The sequence below is a fragment of the Salmo salar genome, chromosome 13, assembly GCF_965601325.2.
Source record: "Salmo salar chromosome 13, fSalSal1, whole genome shotgun sequence".
NCBI classification, from domain to species: Eukaryota; Metazoa; Chordata; class Actinopteri; order Salmoniformes; family Salmonidae; genus Salmo; species Salmo salar.
In genome coordinates, this window is record NC_138303.1 from 66820571 (window position 1) to 66847185 (window position 26615).

General features: G+C 40.2%; 1 protein-coding gene across 2 annotated transcripts; it reads right to left on the reverse strand.

The window, feature by feature from the left end:
* Positions 1-3349: 3349 nt before the first annotated feature.
* LOC106567566 (POU domain, class 2, transcription factor 3L) lies at positions 3350-24825 on the reverse strand. 2 transcript variants are annotated; one of them, XM_014137031.3, is made up of 13 exons: positions 24639-24825; positions 24211-24267; positions 18782-18798; positions 17685-17795; positions 16578-16689; positions 16263-16351; positions 11788-11964; positions 9006-9147; positions 8730-8863; positions 8122-8286; positions 7210-7276; positions 5973-6084; positions 3350-5741 (listed from the first exon to the last, which is right to left on the reverse strand). In XM_014137031.3, exons 2-13 carry the CDS (start codon positions 24257-24259, stop codon positions 5699-5701), a joined length of 1218 nt encoding a protein of 405 aa, XP_013992506.1. In that variant the 5' UTR covers positions 24260-24267; positions 24639-24825; the 3' UTR covers positions 3350-5698. The 2 variants fall into 2 exon arrangements, with proteins under 2 accessions (XP_013992506.1, XP_013992508.1); XM_014137033.3 differs by having other exon boundaries at positions 17703-17795; positions 24639-24823.
* Positions 24826-26615: the final 1790 nt, after the last annotated feature.

Consider the following 26615-nt stretch of genomic DNA (forward strand, 5'->3'; position numbering starts at 1 on the left):
GACCAAGGCCCTTCTCCCCCTTGATTACTCAGTTTGGCCCTGCGGCCAGCTCTAGGAAGAGTCTTGGTGGTTCCAAACTTCTTCCTTTTATGATGGAGGCTGATGTGCTCTTGAGGACCTTCAATGCTGCAGACATTTCTTGGTACCCTTCCCCAAATCTTTGCCTCGACACAATCCTGTCTCGGAGCTCTACGGACAATTCATTTGACCTCATGGCTTGGTTTTTGCTCTGACATGCAGTGTCAACTGTGGGACCTTATATAGACAGATTTGTGCCTTTCCAAATCATGTCCAATCAATTGAATTTACCACAGGTAGACTCCAATCAAGCTGTAGAAACATCTCAAGGATGATCTATGGAAAGTGGACGAACCTGAGTCTCATAGCAAAGGGTCTGAATACTTATGTAAATATTTTTAATAAATGTGAAGAAAAAAATGAAAACCTGTTTTCGCTTTGTCATTATGGGGTATTGTATATAGATTGATTGATTTTTTTTTGAATTAGGCTGTAACAAAATGCGGAAAAGTAAAGGGGTCTGAATATTTTCCGAATGCGTTGTACGAAGCTAATGTATGCAGTAGGATGTACTAAAGGATCCCGTGTGTCACCAGCCAGCAGTTCCACTCCTTGCCACGCTGGCCATTCACACCTGCAAAAAATAGCATTGTTGTCGCTCTACAGGTGAAACCAGAGTCCTCTTGACATTACTATGCAGTAAAAGTACAATTCTGATCAGAGGCCATGCAATATCTAGGCTTACATTAGTATTATTTCTGCTATAGCTTTATACCCAAATAGCCTAAGCACATAATATTCATATCCCACCCTTTTTATTTTAGTGTTAATATTTTAAGTCATTGTTACATTTTGTTAAGTGGCTAGGTCTATACGGTGTCAACTGTAATCAAACAACAGGCTTATTCTTTCTAAACTTAGCTAGGGCTACATTATGTCATTTCCAAACATATACCATATGACACACTTATTTGGTCCAAAATCTAGGCTATTTTAAGAATATGATTAAACAGCAAAACAATTCACAATACATACATGGCCCTACTAGCCATAGTAATAGGCTAGTAACAATCAAGATCATAGTCAAAATGCTAGCATACAAGCATAGCCTCAGTGGTGTAAAGTACATAAGTAAAAATACTTTAAAGTACTACTTATGTCGTTTTTGGGGGTATCTGTACTTTACTATTTATATTTTTACAACTTCTACTTCACTACATTCCTAAAGAAAATTATGTACTTTTTACTCCTTACATTTTCCCTGAAACCCAAAATTACTTGTTACATTTTGAATGCTTAGCAGGACAGGAAAATTGCCTAATACACACACTTATCAATAGAATATCAGTGGTCATCCCTACTACCTCTGATCTGGCGGACTCACTAAACGCACGTGCTTAATTTGTAATTATGTTTGAGTGTTGAAGTGTACCCCTGGCTATCCCTAAAAAAAAAACAAGAAAAGGGTGCCCTCTGGTTTATACTTTTATTTGTGATGCTTAAGTATATTTTAGCAATTACATTTACTTTTAATACGTAAGTATATTTAAAACCAAATACTTTTAGACTTTTACTCAAGTAGTTTTTTACTGGGTGACTTTCACTTTTACTTGAATCATTTTCTATTAAGGTATCTTTACTTTTAATCAAGTATGACAATTGAGTACTTTTTCCACCACTGCATAGCCTACATATTGTACCTTTATTCTTTTCTCTCCACAAGCATCCTAACCTGTAATCCATATCTACAATATCAACAACAAATGCCGGCCATTTTCAGCCTCCATATGTGTTGCTATTACCTTTCTGATCTGCCTCAAAAAGTCAGTCCAAAAAGGCCTGGCACATTTAAAATGGAGTGCATGTTCACTTTTTCACTGCAATAAAATGTCAAGCAAGCCTACCACAATCAATTAGTCCCCTAACTAGTCTAAATCCCTTCCCCTTTGTTCTCAAGCAGCTTTAGCCTCTTATGAGATTAGTTGATTTCCTCCAATTATATACCCTGGTCGTAGACCAAGCAAGTGATATAAGGTCCTACAGTTACTCTCTCCTCAAAATACTACATGCAACAATCTCTATGACTGTAACTGTGAGGATAATAGAATTTAGTGAAATATAGGCTAGCCTTGGACATTGTAGAGAATATAGGCTCAGCCAGGTCGCCCGTGATTCAAGTCAGTAAAAAAAAAAAAGTCAGTATTCGACATCCATCCATATTTGAGGTTGTTGGGAGATTACGTGGAAAACGGCCACTAGGGGCAACAGTGAGTGCTGTTACCTTAAAGTAGGGTTCAGTTGTGCTAGGGTGTTGTGGATGGGGATGGTGCAATGACATCTGCCTCTGATTCCAAAGGTTGAAAGTTTGAATCCAGCAATTTAAATGTATTTTTGTTTTAAGCCAATCCCAAAAGTTAATCCTTAACCATTCGGAGTTTAATGCCTAACCTTAAGAATTTGGAGTTTGTCTAAACCTTACACTTCGAAATTTGATGTTTGAGAAACATGGATGAAAATCTAATTCTGATGTAAAACTGATAGCCTTTGAAGACAGGTAGCCTCAAAATTCCGACTGAATCATGCTATGTTTCACTAGTGGAGTGAAACAAACGAGCAACAGCGCTGAATTCAGTCTGGATTTCAAGGTGACAAGCATTACAAGCCTGGGAATTAAAGGCGAGTCAAGTGTGCAGGGTCTACAAGCATCATAACACATTCTTGGAAACTAGTGTCTCTTTGATTAGGCCCAGGCCTCCTAATTTCCCCTTAGGACTGTGAGTTAATTACCCTTAGAGCGATTAAGCAGACAGGTGACAAATGGCCTCTTTACACTATACGACTTTGATGACCCAAACTAGGTCCAGGAGAGATACAGTACTTGTGTAGTGTAAAGAGACGGATCTAGATTCAAATCTCTCTTTAAGAGACGTAGAGTTGGGAGACATCTACACCACATACCCCCCTCTGAGTGGTAAAGTGTAAAGACAATAGCTGTCCCACACCACATGTCCCTGCAAGAATGACCTCAATTACCCTCATAGACCCACGCACAAAAGACTCCACTAAAACTAGCTACAATGTAACAAAGTGTGTTTCATGAAAATAATAAACTGTAACAATGTATGAATTGGACCATTGATAGATCACACTGAAACACATTGCAGATGTTAAAGTGTGATGCACTTCTGAAACATTCCTAGTGCTAGTGCTGATTTTTTTTTATGTTAATAATTTTTCTAAAGTTCTGGCCCCTCTATAATTTCTAATCATTTCACAACCTAAATATATTTGCAAACATTATATATACAAATACAAACAATAGACAACATAATTATGTAAGATTTCTGTCTTTTAATATGTACACCTTCACATAAATATTGTCACACCTGAATCCCTGATGAATAACAAAGGAAATGTCCAAATTAACCTCACTGTACCCAATACGGTAACACTTTACTTGACACCCAGCGTCATAACACGTTATGTCATGGTCATAACCATGTCATAACAGCTGACATAACTTGTCATAATATGATCATAACACTGTCATGACACATATTTAGACCTGTTGTGAAATATATTGCGTTATTTTATGGCTGGTTATGACACCTACATAAGAGTGTCAAAACCCACAAAACTACCACACAAGGCAAAACATTCCATTACACCACAGCCTACTTGTTTATGTTATATAACATTTTCTGAAATGTACCATATTAAATTAGCATTGTAACTGTGCACACATTGATGTCAAACATGCACCTACCCCAATGCTCTGTTTCTGAAGATTGGGATGAACACAGGAACAGATTTCAGGAGCATGACAAGACTATTTTTGACTGACGACTGACGTAAGTGCATGTACGTGATAGGCCTATCTTGCTTATATGATTATGATGGTCATTCTGCTTCTTGGCAGTGTCATAAAGTGTATTTTCTTAGTCTAAGTAAAGTGACACAGTATAGTCATGTTTCTTGACAGTGTCCAAAGTGTATTTTCTTAGTCCAAGTGACACAGGGTGCTTATAATGCTTTATGACCGTGTCAAAAAGTATATTTTCTACAAGTTAGTAGAAAATTATTTTAAAATAGTTATTTAAAATATGATGGGGGAAAAAACATGACTGTAAAGAATTTATAACAAGGACAAAGGACAAACTTTCAAATGAAAGGAAACTTCTTGGCAGGGAAAAACATTTGAATAGGTGTCATAACCAGCCATAAAATAACGCAATATATGCCACATCAGGTGTAAATATATGGGTCATGACAGTGTTATGACCATGTTATGTCAGGTGTTATGACATATTATGATATGGTTATGACCGTGTCATAACTTGTTATGACGCTGGGTGTAAAGTAAAAACTAAACAAAACACATTGTACATGGGCAGCTCAACTGAATCCAACATATACAACTGTATAGGCTACATGCATTTTCCGGTGGTCAAATACAATTAAAAAAATATATATTTTACCTTTATTTAACTAGGCAACTCAGTTAAGAACAAATTCTTATTTTCAATGACGGCCTAGGAACAGTGGGTTAACTGCCTTGTTCAGGGACAGAACGACAGATTTTTACCTTGTCAGCTTGGGGATTCAATCTTGCAACCTTTCGGTTACTAGTCCAACGCTCTAACCACTAGGCTACCTGCCGCCCAAATTGCAGTGCAGTAGTTGCCCGTTATTTCAGTGAGCATGCCCTGCACTGTTGTTTGGTGAGCAGAGTTTCTGTAGTGCAGTAAGCACATACACTACTGTTCAAAAGTTTGGGGTCATTTAGAAATGTCTTTGTTTTTGAAAGAAATCTAACATTTTTGGTTCATTAAAATAACATCAAATGGAATATCTACATCGGCGTACAGAGGCCCATTATCAGCAACTATCACTCCTGTGTTCCAATGGCACGTTGTGTTAGCTAATTCAAGTTTATAATTTTAAAAGACTAATTGATCATTAGAAAACCCTTTTGCAATTATGTTAGCACAGCTGAAAACTATTGTTCTGATTAAAGAAGTAATAAAACTGGCCTTCTTTAGAACATTTGAGTATCTGGAGCATCAGCATTTGTGGGTTCGATTACAGGCTCAAAATGGCCAGAAACAAAGATCTTTCTTCTGAAACTCATCAGTCTATTCTTGTTTTGAGAAATGAAGGCTATTCCATGCGAGAAATTGCCAAGAAACTGAAGATCTCGTACAACGCTGTGTACTACTCCCTTCACAGAACAAAAATGTGATTTTAAACCTAACCCTAACTTATGAAGGCCAAGTTGGATGTGTTGGGCAGAAGTGTCTGAAGTTAGGAGTAATGTGACTAACATGACATCACTTTAGAGCCTTATGCACAACATGTCACTCTTTATAAAGCACATGTTTATATCACATTCGACATAGTGGGTTATGTCGCAGTTGACTTTGGTGATTATGTCACATAGTTAGGCCACATTTATGAACCCTTTATAAACCATGACATACGGTTAAAGATACTTTGCAACACATTTATGTAGTGCTTATGAAGGCATCATGAAGCTTTTATAATTTGAACATAATTTAAAGCAGGACCAAGTATTGTATTTGACATTTGACATTATGTGTGTCTGATGGATTGTATCCATTTCTGTTTCCCTTCATTGACATCATTAGTTTTAGTTCTCTTCCACAACAGGCAGGACTTCTCAGTGGGGATAAGGCATAGGGTTCCATGTGCGATACCACGACCTGAAACGTAAACATAACAGATTCATCGCTCATCTGTACAATGCCATGTTGCCATTACAGCATTAGAATAATCTTCTCGGTGTCTCTCAAATGGCACCCTATTCTCTATGTATTGCACTACCTTTGACCAGGCCATAGGGCTCTAGTCAAAGGTAGTGTACTATATACTGTGGGTAATGGGGTGCAATCTGTTCAGATGTGCTTGGCTGTGGTGAGGGGTGAGTCCCTTACCCTGGTGAGCTGAAGGATTGGTTGACCTGGGAGGTCAAAGCAGTGGAGCCAGACGAGAGTGTGCCGAGCGAAGGCCCATGGCTAGGACTATTAGGAGAGGGACTCGATGACACTAGAGCACAAATGAATAAACTCAATTTAACATGCACACTCACTTCACGAGAAAGCTTGAGACTTCATACAGTGAGTTTCATATGGATGAAGGTTTTATAGGTTAGATTTCTCAGACAGTGTGGATTTCACACAAATGTCTTCATGCCCTTCACTTTTACAGGTCTTAAGTACTACAGACTACAGTGGGGTCCAAAATGATTGACACCTTCGATAAAGATGACTGTATAAAATGAATGATTCAAATATTGAGCTATAATGTATGCTAAAACACATTTATACTAATACTATTGCTCATAGAAAGAGATTTTGTTTAACAAGTTATAAAAAAAAATCTTTAAAAGGTCAGGATAAACATTATTGACACCCCTAATGATTCTTGTAAATAAAGTAGTCAAAAGTTCAGTGTTTGGTCCCATATTCCTAGGACGCAATGACTACATCAAGCTTGTGACTCTAAAAACTTGTTGGATGCATTTTCAGTTAGTTTTGGTTGTGTTTCCGATTATTTTGTACCCAATAAATATGAATGGTAAATAATGTATTATGACATTTTGGAGTCACTTTTATTGTAAATAAGAATATGATAGGTTTCTAAACACTTATACATTAATGTGGATGCTACCATGATTATGGATAATCCTAAATGAATCGTTAATAATGGTGAGTGAGAAAGTTAGAGAGTCAAAGATCATACCCCCAACACATGCTAACCTCCCCTGTCATTGGTAACAGTGAGAATTTAGCATGTCTTGGGGGTATGATCTTTGACCCTCTAACTTTCTCACTTGATGTAGTCATTGCATTCTAGCAATATGGGACCAAATACTACATTTTGTCATAAATTAAAGTAGTCTAATTTTTAGGGGTGTCAATAATTTTGACCCCTACCTTTTTGAGAAAAAAACATTACTTGTTACAAAAAATCTATTTCTCTGAGCAATTGTATTAGTATAAAATAATATAATCTCTTCATTTTTTGGAGCATACAATATAAACTTTCAATTATTTATTTTATACAGTTGTTATTGCTCATCTTTATCAAGAGTGTCAACCATTTTGGACCCCACAGTATATGCAGTAGTCTTAAATACAGATTATATGAAGTGCATATGGTGACACTTGCCTCCTCCTGAAGCAAGAGGGCTGTATGATCTGGACGCGGAGCCCTGAAACAGGGTGTTACATGAAGGCTAGTGGGAAAAAAACAAGACAACGTACTGAAAGTGTTGTAGTGTACATAATGCATTACTATTACACTACTCTTTAATTACACACATCTTATCATATACCAGTGAAGAGCGAAAGCCCCTAAGAAGCAACTTCTCGTTTTGAAAACGGCCTATGTGCTATCGATAGGAGTCAGAAACATTTATTCTAGTGTCAAAATTGACTACAAAGTGTAAATATTATAATGTTGGTCATCAAGTCAGTCTCATCCAAAACTGAAATTTGCGAGATTATAGTAAAAAAAATGGTATGTCACGGAATGAAGGGTACCTTCAATCCTACCCATATGCCCACAGCTGGAAGCAACCAAGTAATCATCAATTTGGAGTGCAGCTGCACGTGACCCAATCATAATGCCCATAATATCCCTATGGGTCTTGTTAGGGACCATCAGTAAATTACACAATGTACATGAGACAATATTTTAAAAGGTCAATAGCTCTAAATTTCAATGACTTAAAAACCACAAACCAACAATAAACTGTAGAAATTCATATAAAATATTGAAAGCATTTACAATGTGTAATTTATTGACGGCCCCGAACTAAAATCAACTTTGCCACAGTGGCACACCAGCCGCCTGAAGCTAATTGGCGAAAGCAATTGCTTGCCTGGGCAACTTCTTAACGACCAAGGCGAAAAATGTGGCCAAATCAGAAAGTTCAGCCCCCGTTAAAAATATATAGGCTTTCAAATTGACTTGAAAATATAGAGCTACTGGCAATATTCAGAGCTGGCCACTTTACTATCAGGAAAAAAACATGCAACATTTTCCCAAAACATTATCGCTAAGAGATTTAAGGCTAACCATTCTGGGATTGAAGTTCTGTGATTTCATGGGTGACGTGGACACAGGGCAGTAGATCCTCTTTTCCTTCTGTCTACGGTTACAGAACCACACCCGCACCACCTCCTTCTCCATAGACAGCTGCTCTGAGATCAGCGTGATCTCCTCCGAGTTAGGCTTGGGGTTCTGAATAGAAACATGGGTATAATGGTATTACTGTAGGTGCTATTAGCATTCTTGAACATTTATAATGCCTTATAATATGGCATATAATATGTAGCTGCTCTGATATAATTGTGATCTTCTCTGAGTTGGGCATAGGGTTCTGAAAAGAAACCTTGGTAGCTAACTGTAAAGCCTGCAGGTACAATGCTTATGACTTATTATAAGCATGCATGAGCTTCTATAATGTCTTATAATAAGCCATATCATATGTATCAACATTGCAACTAACTCAAAATGGCTGCTATGTAGTCACTCAAGTGCCACAACAATGTGCATGATGGTGGATTGTTTTGCTCCCTGCATGAAGTCTTTTTAAATACGAATTATATCAACAGTTCCTAAATTATATATTTATGGTTGGAAGTGCAGGGGACAATATAAGGTGAGAGACAGAGTTAACTCACGTCAAGAAAGCGTTTCTCCAGGGTGAACTTGATGTTGGTTTCAATGCTTGTTCTCTTTTTCCTTTTCCTTCCATAGCCTTCCATCAGGGGGGGTAGAGAGGCAACGTTGGCCATAGAGTCAGAGGGAGAATTCTCTGATGTAGAAAGAGATAGTGAACATTAATTAAAATGATTTTTTGGAGCCAATAAAACAAACTAAATATCCCCTCGACATAGAAATCAACGGTACAAGTGTGTAAAGACATCAGCAAAATATAATGTTATACACTATAGTACCTGCGTCGCTCAGCCACTTCTCCAGTAGCGGCTTCAACTTGCACATATTTTTGAAGCTCAGGTTGAGTGCCTCGAAGCGGGAGATGGTAGTCTGACTGAAGTCATTCCCATACAATTTCCCCATATCCAGGCCTACATCACCCTGGAACACACACACAGGATATATGTCACGCTCTGACCTGAGAGAGACGTTTTTCTCTGTTTAGTTAGGTCAGGGTGTGATATGGGGTGGGCATTCTATGTATTTTATTTCTATGTTTTGGCCTGGTATGGTTTCCAATCAGAGGCAGCTGTCTATCGTTGTCTCTGATTGGGAACTATACTTAGGCAGCCCTTTTTCCCTCCTTGAGTTGTGGGATCTTGTTTTTGTGTAGCTGCCTTTGAGCAGCCCCAGAACGTCATGTTTCTTTCTGTTTATCCTGTTTATTGTTTTGTTCGGTTTCACTTCTAAATAAAGGATGTGGAATTACCGGCACGCTGCGCCTTGGCTTATTTATGACAGGGAGTTCAAGGACAGTGATCGTGACAGAAGATCCCACGACAAGAAAGCCAAGCAGCGTGCGCTTGCTGGGAAGACGAGCTGGACCGGGGAGAACCAACATCAAGGGAAGCACGATAGGCATCCCCAAAGATTTTTTTTTGGGGGGGCACACAGGGAGTTTGGCAGAGTTAGGGTGGAGACCTGAGCCAACTCCCCGTGCTTACCGTGGGGAGCGAGTGACGGGGCAAGCACCGTGTTATGCGGTGATGTGCACTGTCGCTAGTGCGCACTCACAGGCCGGTGCGATCTGTGCCCGCGCCCTGCAGTTATCGAGCTGGGTTGAGCATCCAGCAAAGATGGGTTGTGCCAGCCCTAAGCTCCAGACCTCCAGTGCGCCTCCACAGCCCAGTATACCCTGTGCCTGCTCTGCGCACCCAGTCTCCTGTGCGTCTCCCCAGTCTGGTGAGACCGGTTCCAGCTCCACGTAGAAAGCCTCCAGTGATGATCTATGGTCTGAAGCCTCCAGTGATGATCCATGGCACGAAGCCTCCAGTGATGATCCATGGCCCGGAGCCTGTAGGGATGATCCATGGCACAAAGGCTCCAGTGATAATCCATGGCCCGGAGCCTGTAGGGATAATCCATGGCAAGAAGCCTGTAGGGATGATCCATGACCCGGAGCCTGTAGGGATGATCCATGGCACGAAGCCTCCAGTGATGATCCATGGCACGAAGCCTCCAGTGATAATCCATGGCACAAAGCCTCCAGTGATGATCCATGGCACGGAGCCTGCAGCGACGCTCCCCAGTCCGGAGCCTCCAGCGACGGTCTGCAGCCCAGAGTCTTCAGCGGCGGTCTGCAGCCCAGAGTCTTGAGCGGCGGTCTGCAGCCCAGAGTCTTGAGCGGTGGTCTGCAGCCCAGAGTCTTGAGCGGCGGTCTGCAGCCCAGAGTCTTCAGCGGCGGTCTGCAGCCCAGAGTCTTTAGCGGCAGCCTGCAGCCCAGAGTCTTCAGCGGCGGTCGGCAGTTCAGAGCCTCCGACGATGATCCACGGTCTGGTTCCTCCGGTGACACAGAAGCGGGGGTATCAGCGGGCGGTGTGGGGGCTACGCCCCAACCAGAGCCGCCGCCAAGTATAGATGCCCACCCGGACCCTCCTCTATAGGTTCAGGTTTGCGGCCGGGAGTCCGCACCTTTGGGGGGGTACTGTCAAGCCCTGACCTGAGAGAGCAGTTTTTCTCTGTTTAGTTAGGTCAGGGTGTGATATGGGGTGGGCATTCTATGTATTTTATTTCTATGTTTTGGCCAGATATGGTTTCCAATCAGAGGCAGCTGTCTATCGTTGTCTCTGATTGGGAACCATACTTAGGCAGCCCTTTTTCCCTCCTTGAGTTGTGGGATCTTGTTTTTGTGTAGCTACCTTTGAGCAGCCCCAGAACGTCATGTTTCTTTCTGTTTATCCTGTTTATTGTTTTGTTCGGTTTCACTTCTAAATAAAGGATGTGGAATTACCGGCACGCTGCGCCTTGGCTTATTTATGACAGGGAGTTCGAGGACAGTGATCGTGACAATATATTTGAATCTGATTATGGCAAACTTTCAAATAATAATGTTATTGATCTCTTTTAAGTATTTTGACTACAGAAAACATGTCACTTCACTACTGTCTTTGAACTGTGTGTGTTACAACAGTAAGATTATTTCAAAGTGAGCAAGTACACCAAGTACAGAAGTTAGGTGGCATAACAATAATCAGAGCGAGGCAGTAGCTTCAAATCCCAGAGCTGACAGGAACATTTGACTTTGCCATGACTTATGCCATGTTTATATGATATCTGAGTGAGAGTGACTAACAAAAGAGTTCAGAGCCCATTGGCACGTGCCTTGCGTTCCCGGTCAGTAATTCAGCCATGATTACTACAATATTTAGATAATTGGCTAGACTAATTTACCTAGAAATCTATAAAATTTTAGCTGACGTGGGCGTATTGAGTGACTGTCAGTGACTGACATAACAAGAGGGAAACATTTGATGCACCATAAAATTTCGAAATTGCATGTTGTGTATTCTACTACCCTAACTAACAATAAGTTGAGACCCCCACTGACTTCCTAAAAAGAAAACAATTTGATTTCATTTTTTGTGGTTTTGGCTGTGGGGCCCTAAGAGGCCGCTTATTTCGCTTATGCCTAGAAACAGCACTGCCGGTATGTGTGGTGTCCGGGGGCTAGGGAAAAAACAAGACTGCAAAAATACAAATAAAGCTATATTGTATTTTGAGCCGGTGGTCCTCAGTCTGTACCTGGGTGAAGCCCAGTTTAATGCGTCTCTGTTTGAAGGCCTTGGCAAACTGTTCCAGCTCCTCTAGGTCGCTGGGATCGTCCTGCTGGGGGGCCCCGATGAGTTTGGGGACCTGCAGGTGGGACATGTCCACGTGTCCTTCCATGGACGACGACGTCAGGCCCGACCGACTCATGGCCTTTAGGAGGAGAAATATGGTTAAATGGATGATAGAAAGTGTTGTGTATGTGTTCAGCTATGTGAAAATTATAGCAGTGTTAGAAACCTTGTTCATATGGAAATGTAACATGTTTTTGTGTTATGCAAATGTTCTCTTCATATTTCCTCATTAATACACTGAGTGTACAAAACATCACGGACATCTGCTCTTTCCATGACATAGACTGACCAGGTGAATCCAGGTGAAAGCTATAATCCCTTTTTGATGTAACCTTTTAATTCCACTTCAATCAGTGTAGATGAAGGGGAGGAGACAGGTTAAAGAAAGATTTTTAATGCTTGAGACAATTGAGACATGGATTGTGTATGTGTGCAATTCAGAGGGTGAATGGGCAAGACACAGTATTTAAGTAGGTGCCAGGCACACTGGTTTGATTGTGTCAAGAACTGCAACGCTGCTAGGTTTTTCACACTCAACAGTTTCCCGTGTGTATCAAGAAAGGTACACCACCCAAAGGACATCCAGCCAACTTGACACCACTGTGGAAAGCATTGGAGTCAACATGGGCCAGCATCCCTGTGGAACGCTTTCGACACCTTGTAGAGTCCATGCCCTGATGAATTGAGTCTGTTCTGAGGGGAAAATGGGTGGTCGGCCCGCTCATTAGGCAGGATTAGGTGTCCGCCTATGGCGGCAAATTGACGAGGGCGGCATTTTCTGAGCTAAACTTAGCAAGACACACCTCCAACAACACATAAAACCTCACATAGGCCTAATTTTGCCCCTAAACAATTACAATTTCTCTCAAGCAATGGCATAAGGGCTTTTTAGCTGCCATGTGATAAGCAGTGCCCACTTTGTCAAAGGCAGGGCGCAAAATATTTTGCTTATCCATTCCCAGTGCGCCTCTCCAGGGTGCTGTTGGAGAGATGCATCGCTGCGGCACTCCACCAACGCTCCGTCAAAAAAAGAGTGTAACATAAATCATGTACCACGTATTGGATATTGTAGAAAGAGTATGTGGCCTTTTCTGTAGCTTACAGGCTGGAGATAAAATGTATGACAATGTTATGAGACTGACACTTTTTTTTACACCATGCAGGTTTCTCCGATCGAATAGCCTAACCTAAATGGCACCCAATCAAATAAAAAAGGCACTGTCGTGTTAGCAAACAACATATCCAAAAACCAGAACAGGTCAAAGTAAAATGGAAAATATGTAATGGACATTCACAACTGTTGTACAGGACTTTCACATCATTGTCATGATTAGTGCTTTCAAGTTTGTATCCGTACATTTTTGACAAACTTAACATAGCGAAAAATAATATATTTATGCACTTCCCGCTGTGTGAACACATTGAAAATAGTCACATCGATTAGTCACAGGAATCAGGACAAATAAAGCGAATGCAACGACCAGTTTTACAAATGGTGGACCTACCACATGGAAGGGCATATAAAAAATTCCATTGCGGCCAGACCGGATGTATTTTTTGGTGTTTTACAAAACCTGTGGACTCCTTCACCGCAGCCAACGTGAGTAAAACATTTAAACGTGTTAACCCTCGCAAGGCTGCCGGCCCAGACGGCATCCCCAGCCGCGTCCTCAGAGCATGTGCAGACTGGCTGGTGTGTTTACGGACATATTAAATCAATCCCTATCCGTCTGCTGTTCCCACATGCTTCAAGAGGGCCACCATTGTTCCTGTTCCCAAGAAAGCTAAGGTAACTGAGCTAAACGACTATTGCCCCGTAGCACTCACTTCCGTCATCATGAAGTGCTTTGAGAGACTAGTCAAGGATCATATCACCTCCACCCTACCTGACACCCTAGACCCACTCCAATTTGCTTACCGCCCCAATAGGTCCACAGACGACGCAATGGCAATCACACTGCACACTGCCCTAACCCATCTGGACAAGAGGAATACCTATGTAAGAATGCTGTTCATCGACTACAGCTCAGCATTTAACACCATAGTACCCTCCAAACTCGTCATTAAGCTCAAGACCCTGGGTCTCGACCCAGCCCTGTGCAAATGGGTCCTGGACTGTCTGACGGGCCGCCCCAGGTGGTGAGGGTAGGAAACAACATCTCCACCCGCTGATCCTCTACACTGGGGCCCAACAAGGGTGTGTTCTCAGCCCTCTCCTGTACTCCCTGTTCACTCATGACTGCGTGGCCATGCATGCCTCCAACTCAATCATCAAGTTTGCAGACGACACTACAGTGGTAGGCTTGATTACCGACAACGACAAGACGGCCTACAGGGAGGAGGTGAGGGCCCCCGGAGAATGGTGTCAGGAAAATAACCTCACACTCAACGTCAACAAAACAAAGGAGATGATCATAGACTTCAGGAAACAGCAGAGGGAGCAGCCCCCTATCCACATCGACGGGACAGTAATGGAGAAGGTGGAAAGTTTTAAGTTCCTCGGCGTACACATCACGGTCAAACTGAAATGATCCACCCACACAGACAGCGTGGTGAAGAAGGTGCAACAGCACCTCTTCAACCTCAGGAGCCTGAAGAAATTTGGTTTGTCACCAAAAATACTCAGAAACCTTTACAGATGCACAATCGAGAGCATCCTGTCGGGCTGTATCACCGCCTGGTACGGCAACTGCTCCGCCCACAACCGCAAGACTCTCCAGAGGGTAGTGAGGTCTGCACAACGCATCACCGATGGCAAACTACCTGCCCTCCAGGACACCTACACCACCCGATTGTCACAGGAAGACCAAAAAGATCATCAAGGACAACAACCACCCGAGCCACTGCCTGTTCACCCAGCTATCATCCAGAAGGCGAGGTCAGTACAGGTGCATCAAAGCTGGGACCGAGAGACTGAACAACAGCTTTTATCTCAAGGCCATCAGACTGTTAAACAGCCATCACTAACATTGAGTGGCTGCTGCCAACATACTGACTCAAATCTCTAGCCACTTTAATAATTAAAAATTGGATGTAATAAATGTATCACTAGTCACTTTAAACTATGCCACTTGTATATAATGTTTACATACCCTACATTACTCATCTCATTTGTATATACTGTACTCTATACCATCTACTTCATCTTGCCTATGCCATTCGGCCATCACTCATCTATATATTTATATGTACATATTCTTATTCATTCCTTTACACTTGTGTGTATAAGGTAGTTGTTGTGAAATTGTTAGATTACTTGGTAGATATTACTGCATGGTTGGAACTAGAAGCACAAGCATTTCGCTACACTCGCATTAACATCTGCTAACCATATGTATGTGACCAATAAAATTTGATTGGATTTGATTTTACAAACAATAGGGTTACCACATAGATGGGCATTCATAAAACACAATTTCAGGCAACACTGTAGGCTACACCTCAGTAAGCACAGACTGACGCCAACGCCTTCTTGATGTCTTATTTTGGTGCAGTCCGGACCGGCCTTAACTTCTACGTCCCCGGTCATTGGTTTTTGGTCCAGTCCGGACCAAATCTGAACCAATCATAGACGTCTATATTTGGTTCAGATTTTGTGCGGTCCAAACCGGCCTTGATTTCAATGTTCATAGACATAGATTTTTTGTAAGGTCTGGTCAAATATGAGCCAATCATAGACGTCTATGTTTGGTTCAGATTTTATATAAATTACAACTTTTCAACTTTTATTCAGAACCAAAATTAACCTGATTTCAACATCCGGAAAATCTGTATTTTTTTCATTGTCTGGAAAATACGTATTTTCAACATCCGGAAAATAGGTATTTTCTACTGTTATTCAGAACCGAAAATGAACCTGATTTCAATGTCCGGAAAATACGTATTTTTCTGGAAAAGATGCCTTTTAAACTTACTGGAAAATATGTATTTTAAATGTACGGAAAATATGTATTTTCACATTTCATTCAGAACCTAAATTGAAACTAACTTCACAATCTGGAAAAAACATATTTTAAACATCTTTTCAATGTCATTTTGCTTACTGGGACTATTCTAGTTTTGCGGGGTGGCATTTTTTGGTCTCGCCAAAAATGGCATGGACCGGCCCTGAACTCAATATTAGGAAGGTGTTCTTAATGTTTTGTACACTTAGTGTATATCTGACTGATGTCAGTGAAAGTTCTATGATACTGTAAGTCCTTATCCCTCTCATGGTATGTCCTATAAACGGTTAATTCGGTTATCAAGTTCAAGGATCCGGATGCATAACCTGTATTGTTGCCCTTTAATCTTCTCTGCAAATGCGGTCTCTTGACTTACATCTCTCTGCCTCATACAGCTAATAATGTCAACTGGTGTAAGAGGTGTGATTTTTACCTGAGGTGTTAGTGCTAACCCAGGCTGGTGCTGGAGGAGACCTGACTGGCTCTGGGTGGGAAAGTTGTGCAGGTTCTGCTGCAGAAGTGCTACACAGGGAAAAGAAACTGTTATTGATACAATTTGTTTAGAGAAGTATCATAGATACTGCAACTTTCAAAACTTCCCAGATTTTTCAGAAAGCCTGGTTGAAGGATTCCCAGTTGGAGGATTCCCTCCCTGCTTATTCTCTCCTGGTTTTTGGAGTCCTCGAACTGGTATACTGTATCTGGAAAAACTGGGAACTGTGGGAATGTTTACATGATACATGTGTACCTTGATGCCCCGTGTGTTGTGTCTGTGAGAGTAGGAAGGAGGAGGGGGATGAGAGGTGGTGAGTGCCTGACATAAGCACCAGCTGCGGCATGGTGTGGAGGGAAGGGAGCTCCTGTGGAAACAGAAATACTATCTTAGATTTTTCATATATTGAATCTTTATTTATCCAGATGAGTCTCGTTTAGATAAAATCTATTTTGCAAGAGAGACCTGGATGTAAACCAAAAAACAACCAACAAAATGAATTCCTTACAGAATGACCATTTCCTCATATTCTTAGAAAATTATCAATAATCATAGCTTTACGTGACATTAAATATGGGGCGGAATATACAGTGCCTTTAGAAGGTGTTCACGCCCCTTGACTTTTTCCACATTTTGTTGTTTTACAAAGTGGGCTTAAAATGGATGTAATTGTAATCTACACAAAATACTCTGTAATGTCAAAGTGGAAGAAAAATTCTAACATTTGTAAAACATTAATGAAAATAAAACACCTATATATCTTGATTAGATAAGTATTCAACCCCCTGAGTCAATACATGTTAAATTCACCTTCACCTTTGATTACAGCTGTGAGTTTTTCTGGGTGGGTGTCTAAGAGCTTTGCACACCTGGATTGTATAATATTGGCTGTCTGTCTGTTTGTATTCACAAGAGAAATTAGTGAAACTTATTATTCACAACTTACTAGCAACTAAAGTACACCCTAAACTACTCCCATGACATAAAAATCACCACTGAAATTCAGATTTATGTTTCAGAATGTTCTAATTCTCCAAGCTCTGTCAAGTTGGTTGTTGATCATTGCTAGACAGCCATTGATTTGCCATAGATTTTCAAGGTTATTTAAGTCAACACTTTAATCCATTTTAAATTCAGGCTGTAACACTACAAAATGTGGAAAAAGTAAAGGGGTGTGAATACTTTCTGAAGGCGCTGTATCCAGCGCAATAGAGTAGGAGTGCTGATCTAGGATCAGGTCCCCCCCTGTCTATATAATCATATATATTATAATTAAAACAGTAAAACTGATCCTAGGGCAGCACTCCTATTTTAAGACACTAGATACATATGGCCCCTGATCTACTGAGACGCGTGACCTACCACTGATAGCTGGCCTACCTGGACACAAGGTATTGGGGATCCTTGTGTCGGGTGACATGTTTTGTGTGATGAGACTGCATGGAGAGAGTCGTTGAGGTCCTCTGTTTTGATCTGTGAACCAATCACATGACAGTATTACTCACTTTCCTACTTCCTGATGTCTGATGTTGACATTGTCTTTAGAAGAATAACAGTCCATTAACACTGTCTTGTCTTTTTCAATGGAAATCTGGATATCAATTGACATGGAACAACCAGGCTGACATTTGGCCTATGTTGTCATAGATCTGTCCTATGTTGTCATAGATCTGTCTGTCTGTCTGTCTGTCTGTCTGTCTGTCTGTCTGTCTGTCTGTCTGTCTGTCTGTCTGTCTGTCTGTCTGTCTCTGTGTGTGTGTGTGTGTGTGTGTGTGTGTGTGTGTGTGTGTGTGTGTGTGTGTGTGTGTGTGTGTGTGTGTGTGTGTGTGTGTGTGTGTGTATCTCTGTCTGTGTGTGTGTGTGGACCGGTTGGGTTAGGCTGCTGGACTTGTTTAACAAGATACAAACTGTGATAAACACAACTCCCCTCAGGCAGTGCAGTATGCAAATGTCTCACCAGGGCTCGAGGCAGTTTCTGTAACCCCCAGGACTAAAACAATAAACCTCTAACAATCTCCCAATGCCAATTGGAAATACATAGTTTACGAATAACATAGGTAATAGGTTATAATAATAGGAAGACATTTTGAGGTATATAAACAGTTGTGTGAAAAATCTGATGATCTTAGTTTAACTGTCCAGCAGTCTATTCAGTTCCTGTAATATGATAGTAGATGTTCTATTATTTACACGGTCTATCGTACATTACTTTCAGTTTTGACTGACAAAACAATCAATGTTTTTCTTATAAAATCTTACAAGTAGCAATTGTCTCGAGACATATGGCATGAAGTAAAAACCTTTCAAGTTTTTCTATATCGAATAAATTACATACATGGTTTTCCTGTAACGTCCTACTATTAATCTGTTCTCAGACGGAAAGCAGCTCCCACTTTAATGAATTCCCATTTATGGAAAGTTAATCTGAAGTTAGAATTAAATGTGTTTTCTATACTCACTTGTCGTTGTTCAATGTCTGCAGGAGAAAGCAAATATAAAATATTAGACCGTCAAATATCACAATGCCCTTCCTAGCATATTAGGGCTAACTGGATTAAACTACCTTTTGTTTCTAAGAATAGGCCTACACATGAAGTAGCGCTCTGGATAACAGCATGGCTCAGGGATGGTCCTGCAATTCTACACATTTTTGCCATAGGGCGGTCCTCACCGCCCTATGGCAAAAATGTGTAGAATTGCAGCAAAATGTCTTTAAAAGTACAAAATGTTTTCTTCTTTCCATGGCAAAATTGCAGGATATCTCTCCACTGTTAAGTGGGTTCCTAAAATATTTTGCTCGCAAGGTGGGGGGGACCCAACTCATTTAAATGTCACTTAGGGCCTCCAAAAGGCTAGGGCCAGCTCTGACTGCATGTGTGGGTATGGATGTGGGTACGCAGACCCGCAAGCTACTGCAGCCCCTGATTATGAGTTCAGATTTTTTGTAGCCCCCACCCCCATCAAAGTTGCCCATCACTGGTATGGATGGTTTTTCATAATTAAGCTACAAGAGGGAATACTAAGCAAATCATTAAACCCTTTCTAATAACGTTCATGAACAAGGCATTATAAATGCTTGTAAATGTTCATAATGCTTTATAAACTAGCATACATTTTTATAAACGTTTATTAATTATTAATAATTATAATTATTAATTATTTATAAATGTTTACAAATTATGAAATACTTGTTTATTAATAGTTTATAAATAATGTATGAATGTTATTTCATGACATTTATTATAACGTGTTATAATAAACAACACACAGAGACACCATGCCCTGAATTTTATCAACATATAGGATAATAATATACAAGATACAGTTTCTTGGCACTAATCATATCTATCCTAATCAGGGGTAAAATGTAAAAATTCAATACAGCCATATGGATGATTCACCAACATATGGAGTGATTAAGAAGGTTATGATAATTTTAACCCTACACTGGCACCCTCCCTTCAATACAACAATACCATGTGACAGACAGAGAGTGCAAAGGTCTGCTGTGGCAGGTAATCTTCCCTCATTTGAATTTCAAATGGAACCTCTGGGAGTTTGTGGCGAGCGATGTGCCTGCTTGACCCAGAGTATGGAAATCTCCCCCCCACCACCCTGTTCAGAAGCCAAACTTCCAGTATGGAAATCATCAAGCCATGCAAATCAGCTACGAAGTCCTGGAAACCTTTTCAGGCCCTTCCATTGTCTTGTTTACAGGCCCCCAGGTGCACTGTACACCCGGACTAAGGGACCTATTCAATACGCGTAGCGGAAATTCAGCTTTACAGCGTGATTGAAATTTAAAGGCAATGTTCCGGTTTAGCAAAGACTGCATTCACGATAAACGCTGCATATGTCAGCTCAATCTAAAATTACCTTTAAAGCCGCAATATCTAACTTTTTGGGCATCCCGACAGAATTCACATCAAATTGTGTTATTGATCTGTCATTCTCACTGAAAGAAAGTCTAAGAAGCAGTGGATCTGTTCTATGTGCGCTATTTCTATGCTTCTAATTCTTCAGTTAAATTTTTCCTTCTTTTAATTTCGGTTCTGTAAACCATATTCAAACAGCAGAAAATACAATATTTTTGGTTATGGAAAAGATATTTCACAGCGGTTTAGATGGTACAATGATTCTCTACACTATACTTGCTTGTTTTGCCACATAAACTGAAATGAGGCTAACTATTAGAATTAGCAACCAGGAAATGGTGGAGTGATTTTTGTAAAGTGGGGTGGCAGGTAGCCTAGTGGTTTGAGCATAGGGCCACTAACCGAAAGGTTGCTAGATCGAATCTCTGAGCTGACAAGGTAAAAATCTGTAGTTCTGACCCTGAACAAGGCAGTTGACCCACTGTTCCTAGGCTGTCATTGTAAATAAGAATTTGTTCTTAACTGAGTTGCCTAGCTAAATAAAGGTTCAATAAAAAAAAATGTCTTTACATTTCTATTGCAGAATCAGAAATGTTTCAGCTTTACAGAATGAATAGAGCCCTAACTCCAGACCCAGAACTATAATGGAACTGGGTTTAACTTCCGTATAATGGTTATATCACACCCCTTGTAATTCTAAAATCTCTGATAAAAAGTGTCTTATGATTTTGTTTCCCATAATACACATTACCATAGTAATAGTAATGGTAATGGAGTTGACACAGAATAGACTGTCTGGTTGCATGCTCTGGATGACTACTCAGCCAGGTTTGCAGTCATGGGACTGACAGTTTCTGAATCAAGTGTCAAAGCCCTCCATCCAGGATACACTGCTGTGGAAATCAATGCACCTCTGAAAGTGATATCTGGAAAGGCACTTTCTGCAATTAATCATTGTAGTTATACAACAATAAATATTGATAACTCAGCAAATAGACTGTTTCTGAATTCAATTTCTTATTTGTATTTCTCATCAGTTTTTGTTCTACCTTATGTAGTATGACAGTGCATTCGGAAAGTATTCAGACCCCTTCCCTTTTTCTACATTTTGTTGCTCTACAGCCTTATTTTAAAATTTATTTGTCATCAATCTACACACAATACCCCATAATGACAAAGGGAAAACAGGTTTTTAGAACTTTTTGTGAATGTATTAAAAATAAAAAAAACTGAAATACGTTATTTACATAAGTATTCAGAGCCTTTGCTATGAGACTCGAAATGGAGCTCAAGTGTATCCTGTTTCCATTCATCTTGATTGGAGTCCACCTGTGGTAAATTAAATTGATTGGACATGATTTGGAAAGGCACACACCTGTCTATATAAGGTCCCACAGTTGACAGTGCATGTTAGTGCAAAAACCAAGCCATGAGGTTGAAGGAATTATCCGTAGAGCTCCGAGACAGAATTGTGTTGAGGCACAGAACTGGGGAAGGGTGCAGCATTGAAGGTCCCCAAGAACACAGTGGCCTCCATCATTCTTAAATGGAAGAAGTTTGAAACCACCAAGACTCTTCCTAGAGCTGGCTGCCCGGGCAAAGTGAGCAATCTGGGAAGAAGGGCCTTGGTCAGGAACCTGATTGTCACTCTGACAGAGCTCCAGAGTTCCTCTGTGGAGATGGGAGAACTTTCCAGAAGGACAACCATCTCTGCAGCACTCTACCAATCAGGCCTTTATGGTAGAGTGGCCAGACGGAAGCCACTCCTCAGTAAAAGGCACCTAAACAACTCAGACCATGAGAAACAAGATTCTCTGGTCTGATGAAACCAACCGCCACATCTGTTGGAAACCTGGCACCATCCCTACGGTGAAGCATGGTGGTGGCAGCATCATGCTGTGGAAATGTTTGTCAGTGGCAGGGACTGTAAGACTAGTCAGGTTCGAGGGAAAGATGAATGGAGCAAAGTACAGAGAGATCCTTGATGAAAACCTGCTCCAGAGTGCTCAGGACCTCAGACCTGGGCAAAGGTTCACCTTCCAACAGGACAACCACCCTAAGCACACAGCCAAGACAACACAGGAGTGGCTTTGGGACAAGTCTCTGAATGTGCTTGAGTGGCCCAGCCAGAGATCCCGGACTTGAAGCTGATCGAACATCTCTGGAGAGACCTGAAAATAGCTGTGCAGCGACGCTCCCCATCCAACCTGACAGAGCTTGAGAGGATCTGCAGTAAAGAATGGGAGAAACTCCCCAAATACAGGATTGCCAAGCTTGTAGCATCATACCAAAGAAGACTCGAGGCTGTAATCGCTGCCAAAGGTGCTTCAACAAAGTACTGAGTTAAGGGTCTGAATACTTATGTAAATGTGATATTTCAGTTTTTTATTTTTAATAAATTAGCAAACATTTGTCATTATGGGGTGTGTAGACTGATGAGGGGACCAAAAAAATATATTTTAGAATAATGACATGTGGAAAAAGTCAAGGGGTCTGAATACTTTCCGAATGCACTGTACATTGTTATTGATCGCTACATTGTTGGGTTTAGAGCTTGTAAGAAAGGCATTTTACTGTACGTGTGCATGTGACATTAAAACTTGAAACAGATAAAAGGTCTCCATGCTCTAGTATATTATACAATAACTATTCATGAATTTGCTTAGAGGATATCCTCTCAAAGATACAATTAACACACAGAGAACTATCTTACTGATTCATATTTCATACAGACCTTCATTGAAAAAAAAAGTAAAATTAGGGAGTTAAGTTGTTTGATTCATTTTGGTTAATTTGTGTTTAAAAATACAATAAAACAATGAACTGTAAGCTGTGGGAAGGGATTCATGATAACATTGCTCTCAGGGTAAAATGATAGTGATATTTTCCTCTCTTACCTGATGGTCTTGCATAGCGTTGTGGCTATTAGTGTTAGATTATATGAAATTCATAGCTGGTGTGATCCTGATGTGATCCTATGAGGTGAAGTTGATTCAACTTGAAAGGTTAATGCAACCAGCTACTGCTGCACTCATATTTCAAGGTTTCTCAACCTTGGGGCAGGAAAGTTCTACTAACATTCATTTCTGAGTTGTCTCAACACATTTGCCAATGTTTCTACTCCTAGTGTATTCAAATGATCCCAATTGTATTACAGTGATTTGTTTGAATAATATGAATGAAGCTGAGGCAACATCATGATGGAAACTGATTAAAAAACGATTTTTGTAAGATTATGTCCAACATTTTAAAACAATGAATTCATTTCCATACACTCTGAATCCAAGTTCCACATTTTCATTGAGTTTGTTCCGTGTTCCACCACCTCTTCCATGTCACCTAATAGCCTGGGGATGTGGCAGCTTCTCTGCAAACAGCTTGAGGTACAAACAGCACATCCTGGTAGATCCTCCAACTGACAGAATCAACACATCCTATTTTAGAAACACTTTTTCATAGTAAAGTGTCATTGGGGGAGATGTTTGCTGTTGATAAGGTTCTTTCAACCAGAAAGATTATGCAGAGAAACAGTAATTCACTATTCACACTGTGGTAATCAACACGCCCTAACGCCCCACTTATCAGTAAAGGATTGTAGAAGAAATGCTGATCAATACTAGAGTTTGTGGAAAATATAGCTTAAAGCTACAAAACAAATGTGCAGACACACCATAACTACTTCAGAAATAAAGTTTTAGGATTAAAATAACCATAGCAATGTAAAATGTTCATGCTCTGCATGGAAGCACCACATACCCATGCATCCAAAATCCATGAGGACAGTCGTAACATACGAATAAGCAGACCATTTTTTTTTATTCTGTAAGGCTATTTTGTTTTAAACACCACCATCACTAAGAAAAATGTTTAGCAGGTGCAATGGAGGAGAAAAGTTTACATCATAACTTACCAAGATATATTTCATCATAATTTGTTCAGATACACCTGACAAGAGTTAGCGACAAATAAACAAATAGAAAATAAACATTGAAAATCAGGTGAAACATCCTTACCTGCTTGTTCATGGTGAGCCTCTGAGTGTTCCACACCATCTGTGCTCATCTTAATATCTGTAATGATAAATACTGCTGATTTTCCTAAAGGATTGTAACTTCGCTGGGACAGTGCAGCACACAGCTCTACCAGAAAGATCATATTGAGGTTATTCTAATGCAGTTTACTTTCAAATTTTCTCCAACATGTGATTGCTGTTATAATATTCATAAGTTGGAGGGTTTCCCCATTCAGTATTGACCACAGTTACTCCAGCTCTCCACCCTATCTGAACTCAGTCAAAACCAGATGAATCAAGTCAAGAGACACTCAAAGTTTGTTGAAATGGCTATTTTTTTGTTGCTTTATATTACATTGAATATAAGTATGTAAAACTTGAACAGGTAATTTATTCATTTTGAATAAAAAAAGAAATAAGAATAATTACCTGGATTGAAGAATTGTTCCACTCACTGGTTTAGATAGCACTATGTGAATATGTCCTTTTTTTTCTCTAAAAACATGCTGGTATTGGGATAGAAATTTCACAAACCAACTAGTGCTCATCTGCATTTAGCTAAGTGGGATAGTGGAGGAACATTTACCTTTTTTAGTATCCCACACAGGCAGATAGAGTCATTTGCATAAGTCTCTCTGTGTGTCCTATCCAGTCTCAGTTCTTTTGCATAAAACAACAATGGGTTGTCTGCGAACTTAGGAAAGTTGCTCTTCAGTGTATGTGTTTATATAAAGGGAAGGATAAAGGGAAGGACAGCATGTCACAATGACATAACTTAGCATCGAAGCAGGGCAAATTCTGGATAGAATTATAGTTATTTGACTTTATGGAATGAGATTGAAATCTACCAATGGGCAGACAAAATGAGCAGACTGCCAAAATGTGGGTAACACTTTTTAATACATTTCATGAATGAGCTGTATTTAATTATCAATAAATGTATATTTTGTTATTTGTAAACATTTATAAACATGTGCATTTACAGGCATTGTAAGCATTACAGTTCATTAGCATTTATAACATTTTATAACTGTATAAAGCATTATGACAGGTTTGGTTCGAAGTGCATTATCATCTGCTTATTTTCACTACAAGACAACATTGTGCTATATGTTTTGAGAGGATGCCACAACCACAGGTCTGTCGAAGAAGAAAGAAAGGCATGGGACACACAAAGATCTTCATGCAAATTAATTTGGTCAATCTTAAAACAGATGAAGAGAATATTGATGTCCAGTGGGAGAATGGCACTGGTGACTGAGTAAACAGCTACCTCGCTCCTCTCTTTGGTTGGCTTGTTGAAACAGCATCTTCAACAGTCTTTCATGCCATTGGATACGCTCCTTCACACATTTCTCCTACAGAAAGACAAATCCACACATACATCATAAGGAACTCCTGAACAGTGCTCAACCTTGGACCCATGTAAGCTTGTCGTCTCCTAGGCACATGTATTCAACAAATTCAACACACTTCTCCAATTAATACACACATTCTGACAGGTTAGAGACCCAGCCCTAGGACCCACAGACCAAGCGAGTGTAGCGATAGCAGCAGGTTAACTAATCGGTTTTGGAACACTACGCATATCTCATTCATTCAATTGTTGCCTTGTTTCATGAAACGTTATAATCTGCCACACCAAATTAGGTTACAAATCAGTTAGACTATGTTTTTATGGAAATTGATGAATGAATGAATCAATAGTAATTTATTCACTTTGCAGATAATGTAGTTTTTCTATATGTGGATCAAAATGTGGTTATAGGCAAATCTGGTCAAATGGTGCTTTTAATCAAGACTGATGGATATTAAAGGTTTGTTTGATGCAGTTTAACAGCAAAGTTTCTAAAAAACTATGACTTAGGTTTAGCCTGTAGGTAAATTCTATCATAAAGCTGTCAAGTTTCCCAAATGTATGTTGTCAGGCAACCTTCAGTCCAGTCATCACCAGAGGGCAGTCAAACATTGACCTCATCCCGTCAGTAAATGATGCCTGGCTATTCTTCACCATCTTAAATAAGCATGCCCCACTCAAAAAATGTAGAACTAGGAATAGATATAGTCCTTGGTTCACTCCAGACCTGTCTGTCCTTGACCAGCACAAAAACATCCTGTGGCGTTCTGCATTAGCATGGAATAGCCCCCGTGATATGCAACTTTTCAGGGAAGTTAGGAACAAATATACACAGGCAGTTAGAAAAGCTAAGGCTAGCTTTTCAAACAGAAATTTGCATCCTGTAGTACTAACTCAAAAAAGTTCTGGGACACTGTAAAGTCCATGGAGAATAAGAGCACCTCCTCCCAGCTGCCCACTGTTCTGAGGCTAGGAAACACTGTTACCACCAATAAATCCCCTATAATTGAGAATTTCAATAAGCATTTCTCTACGGCTGGCCATGCTTT

Excerpts from the sequence above, each read along its gene's own strand:
- LOC106567566 (XM_014137031.3), bottom strand. The coding sequence starts at position 24,259 with ATGAGCACAGATGGTGTGGAACACTCAGAGGCTCACCATGAACAAGCA. Across the intron at positions 16,352-16,577 it reads ACAACACACGGGGCATCAAG|CACTTCTGCAGCAGAACCTG; the intron begins GTACACATGTAT and ends TTCCCTGTGTAG. Across the intron at positions 11,965-16,262 it reads GGTTAGCACTAACACCTCAG|GCCATGAGTCGGTCGGGCCT; the intron begins GTAAAAATCACA and ends CTCCTCCTAAAG.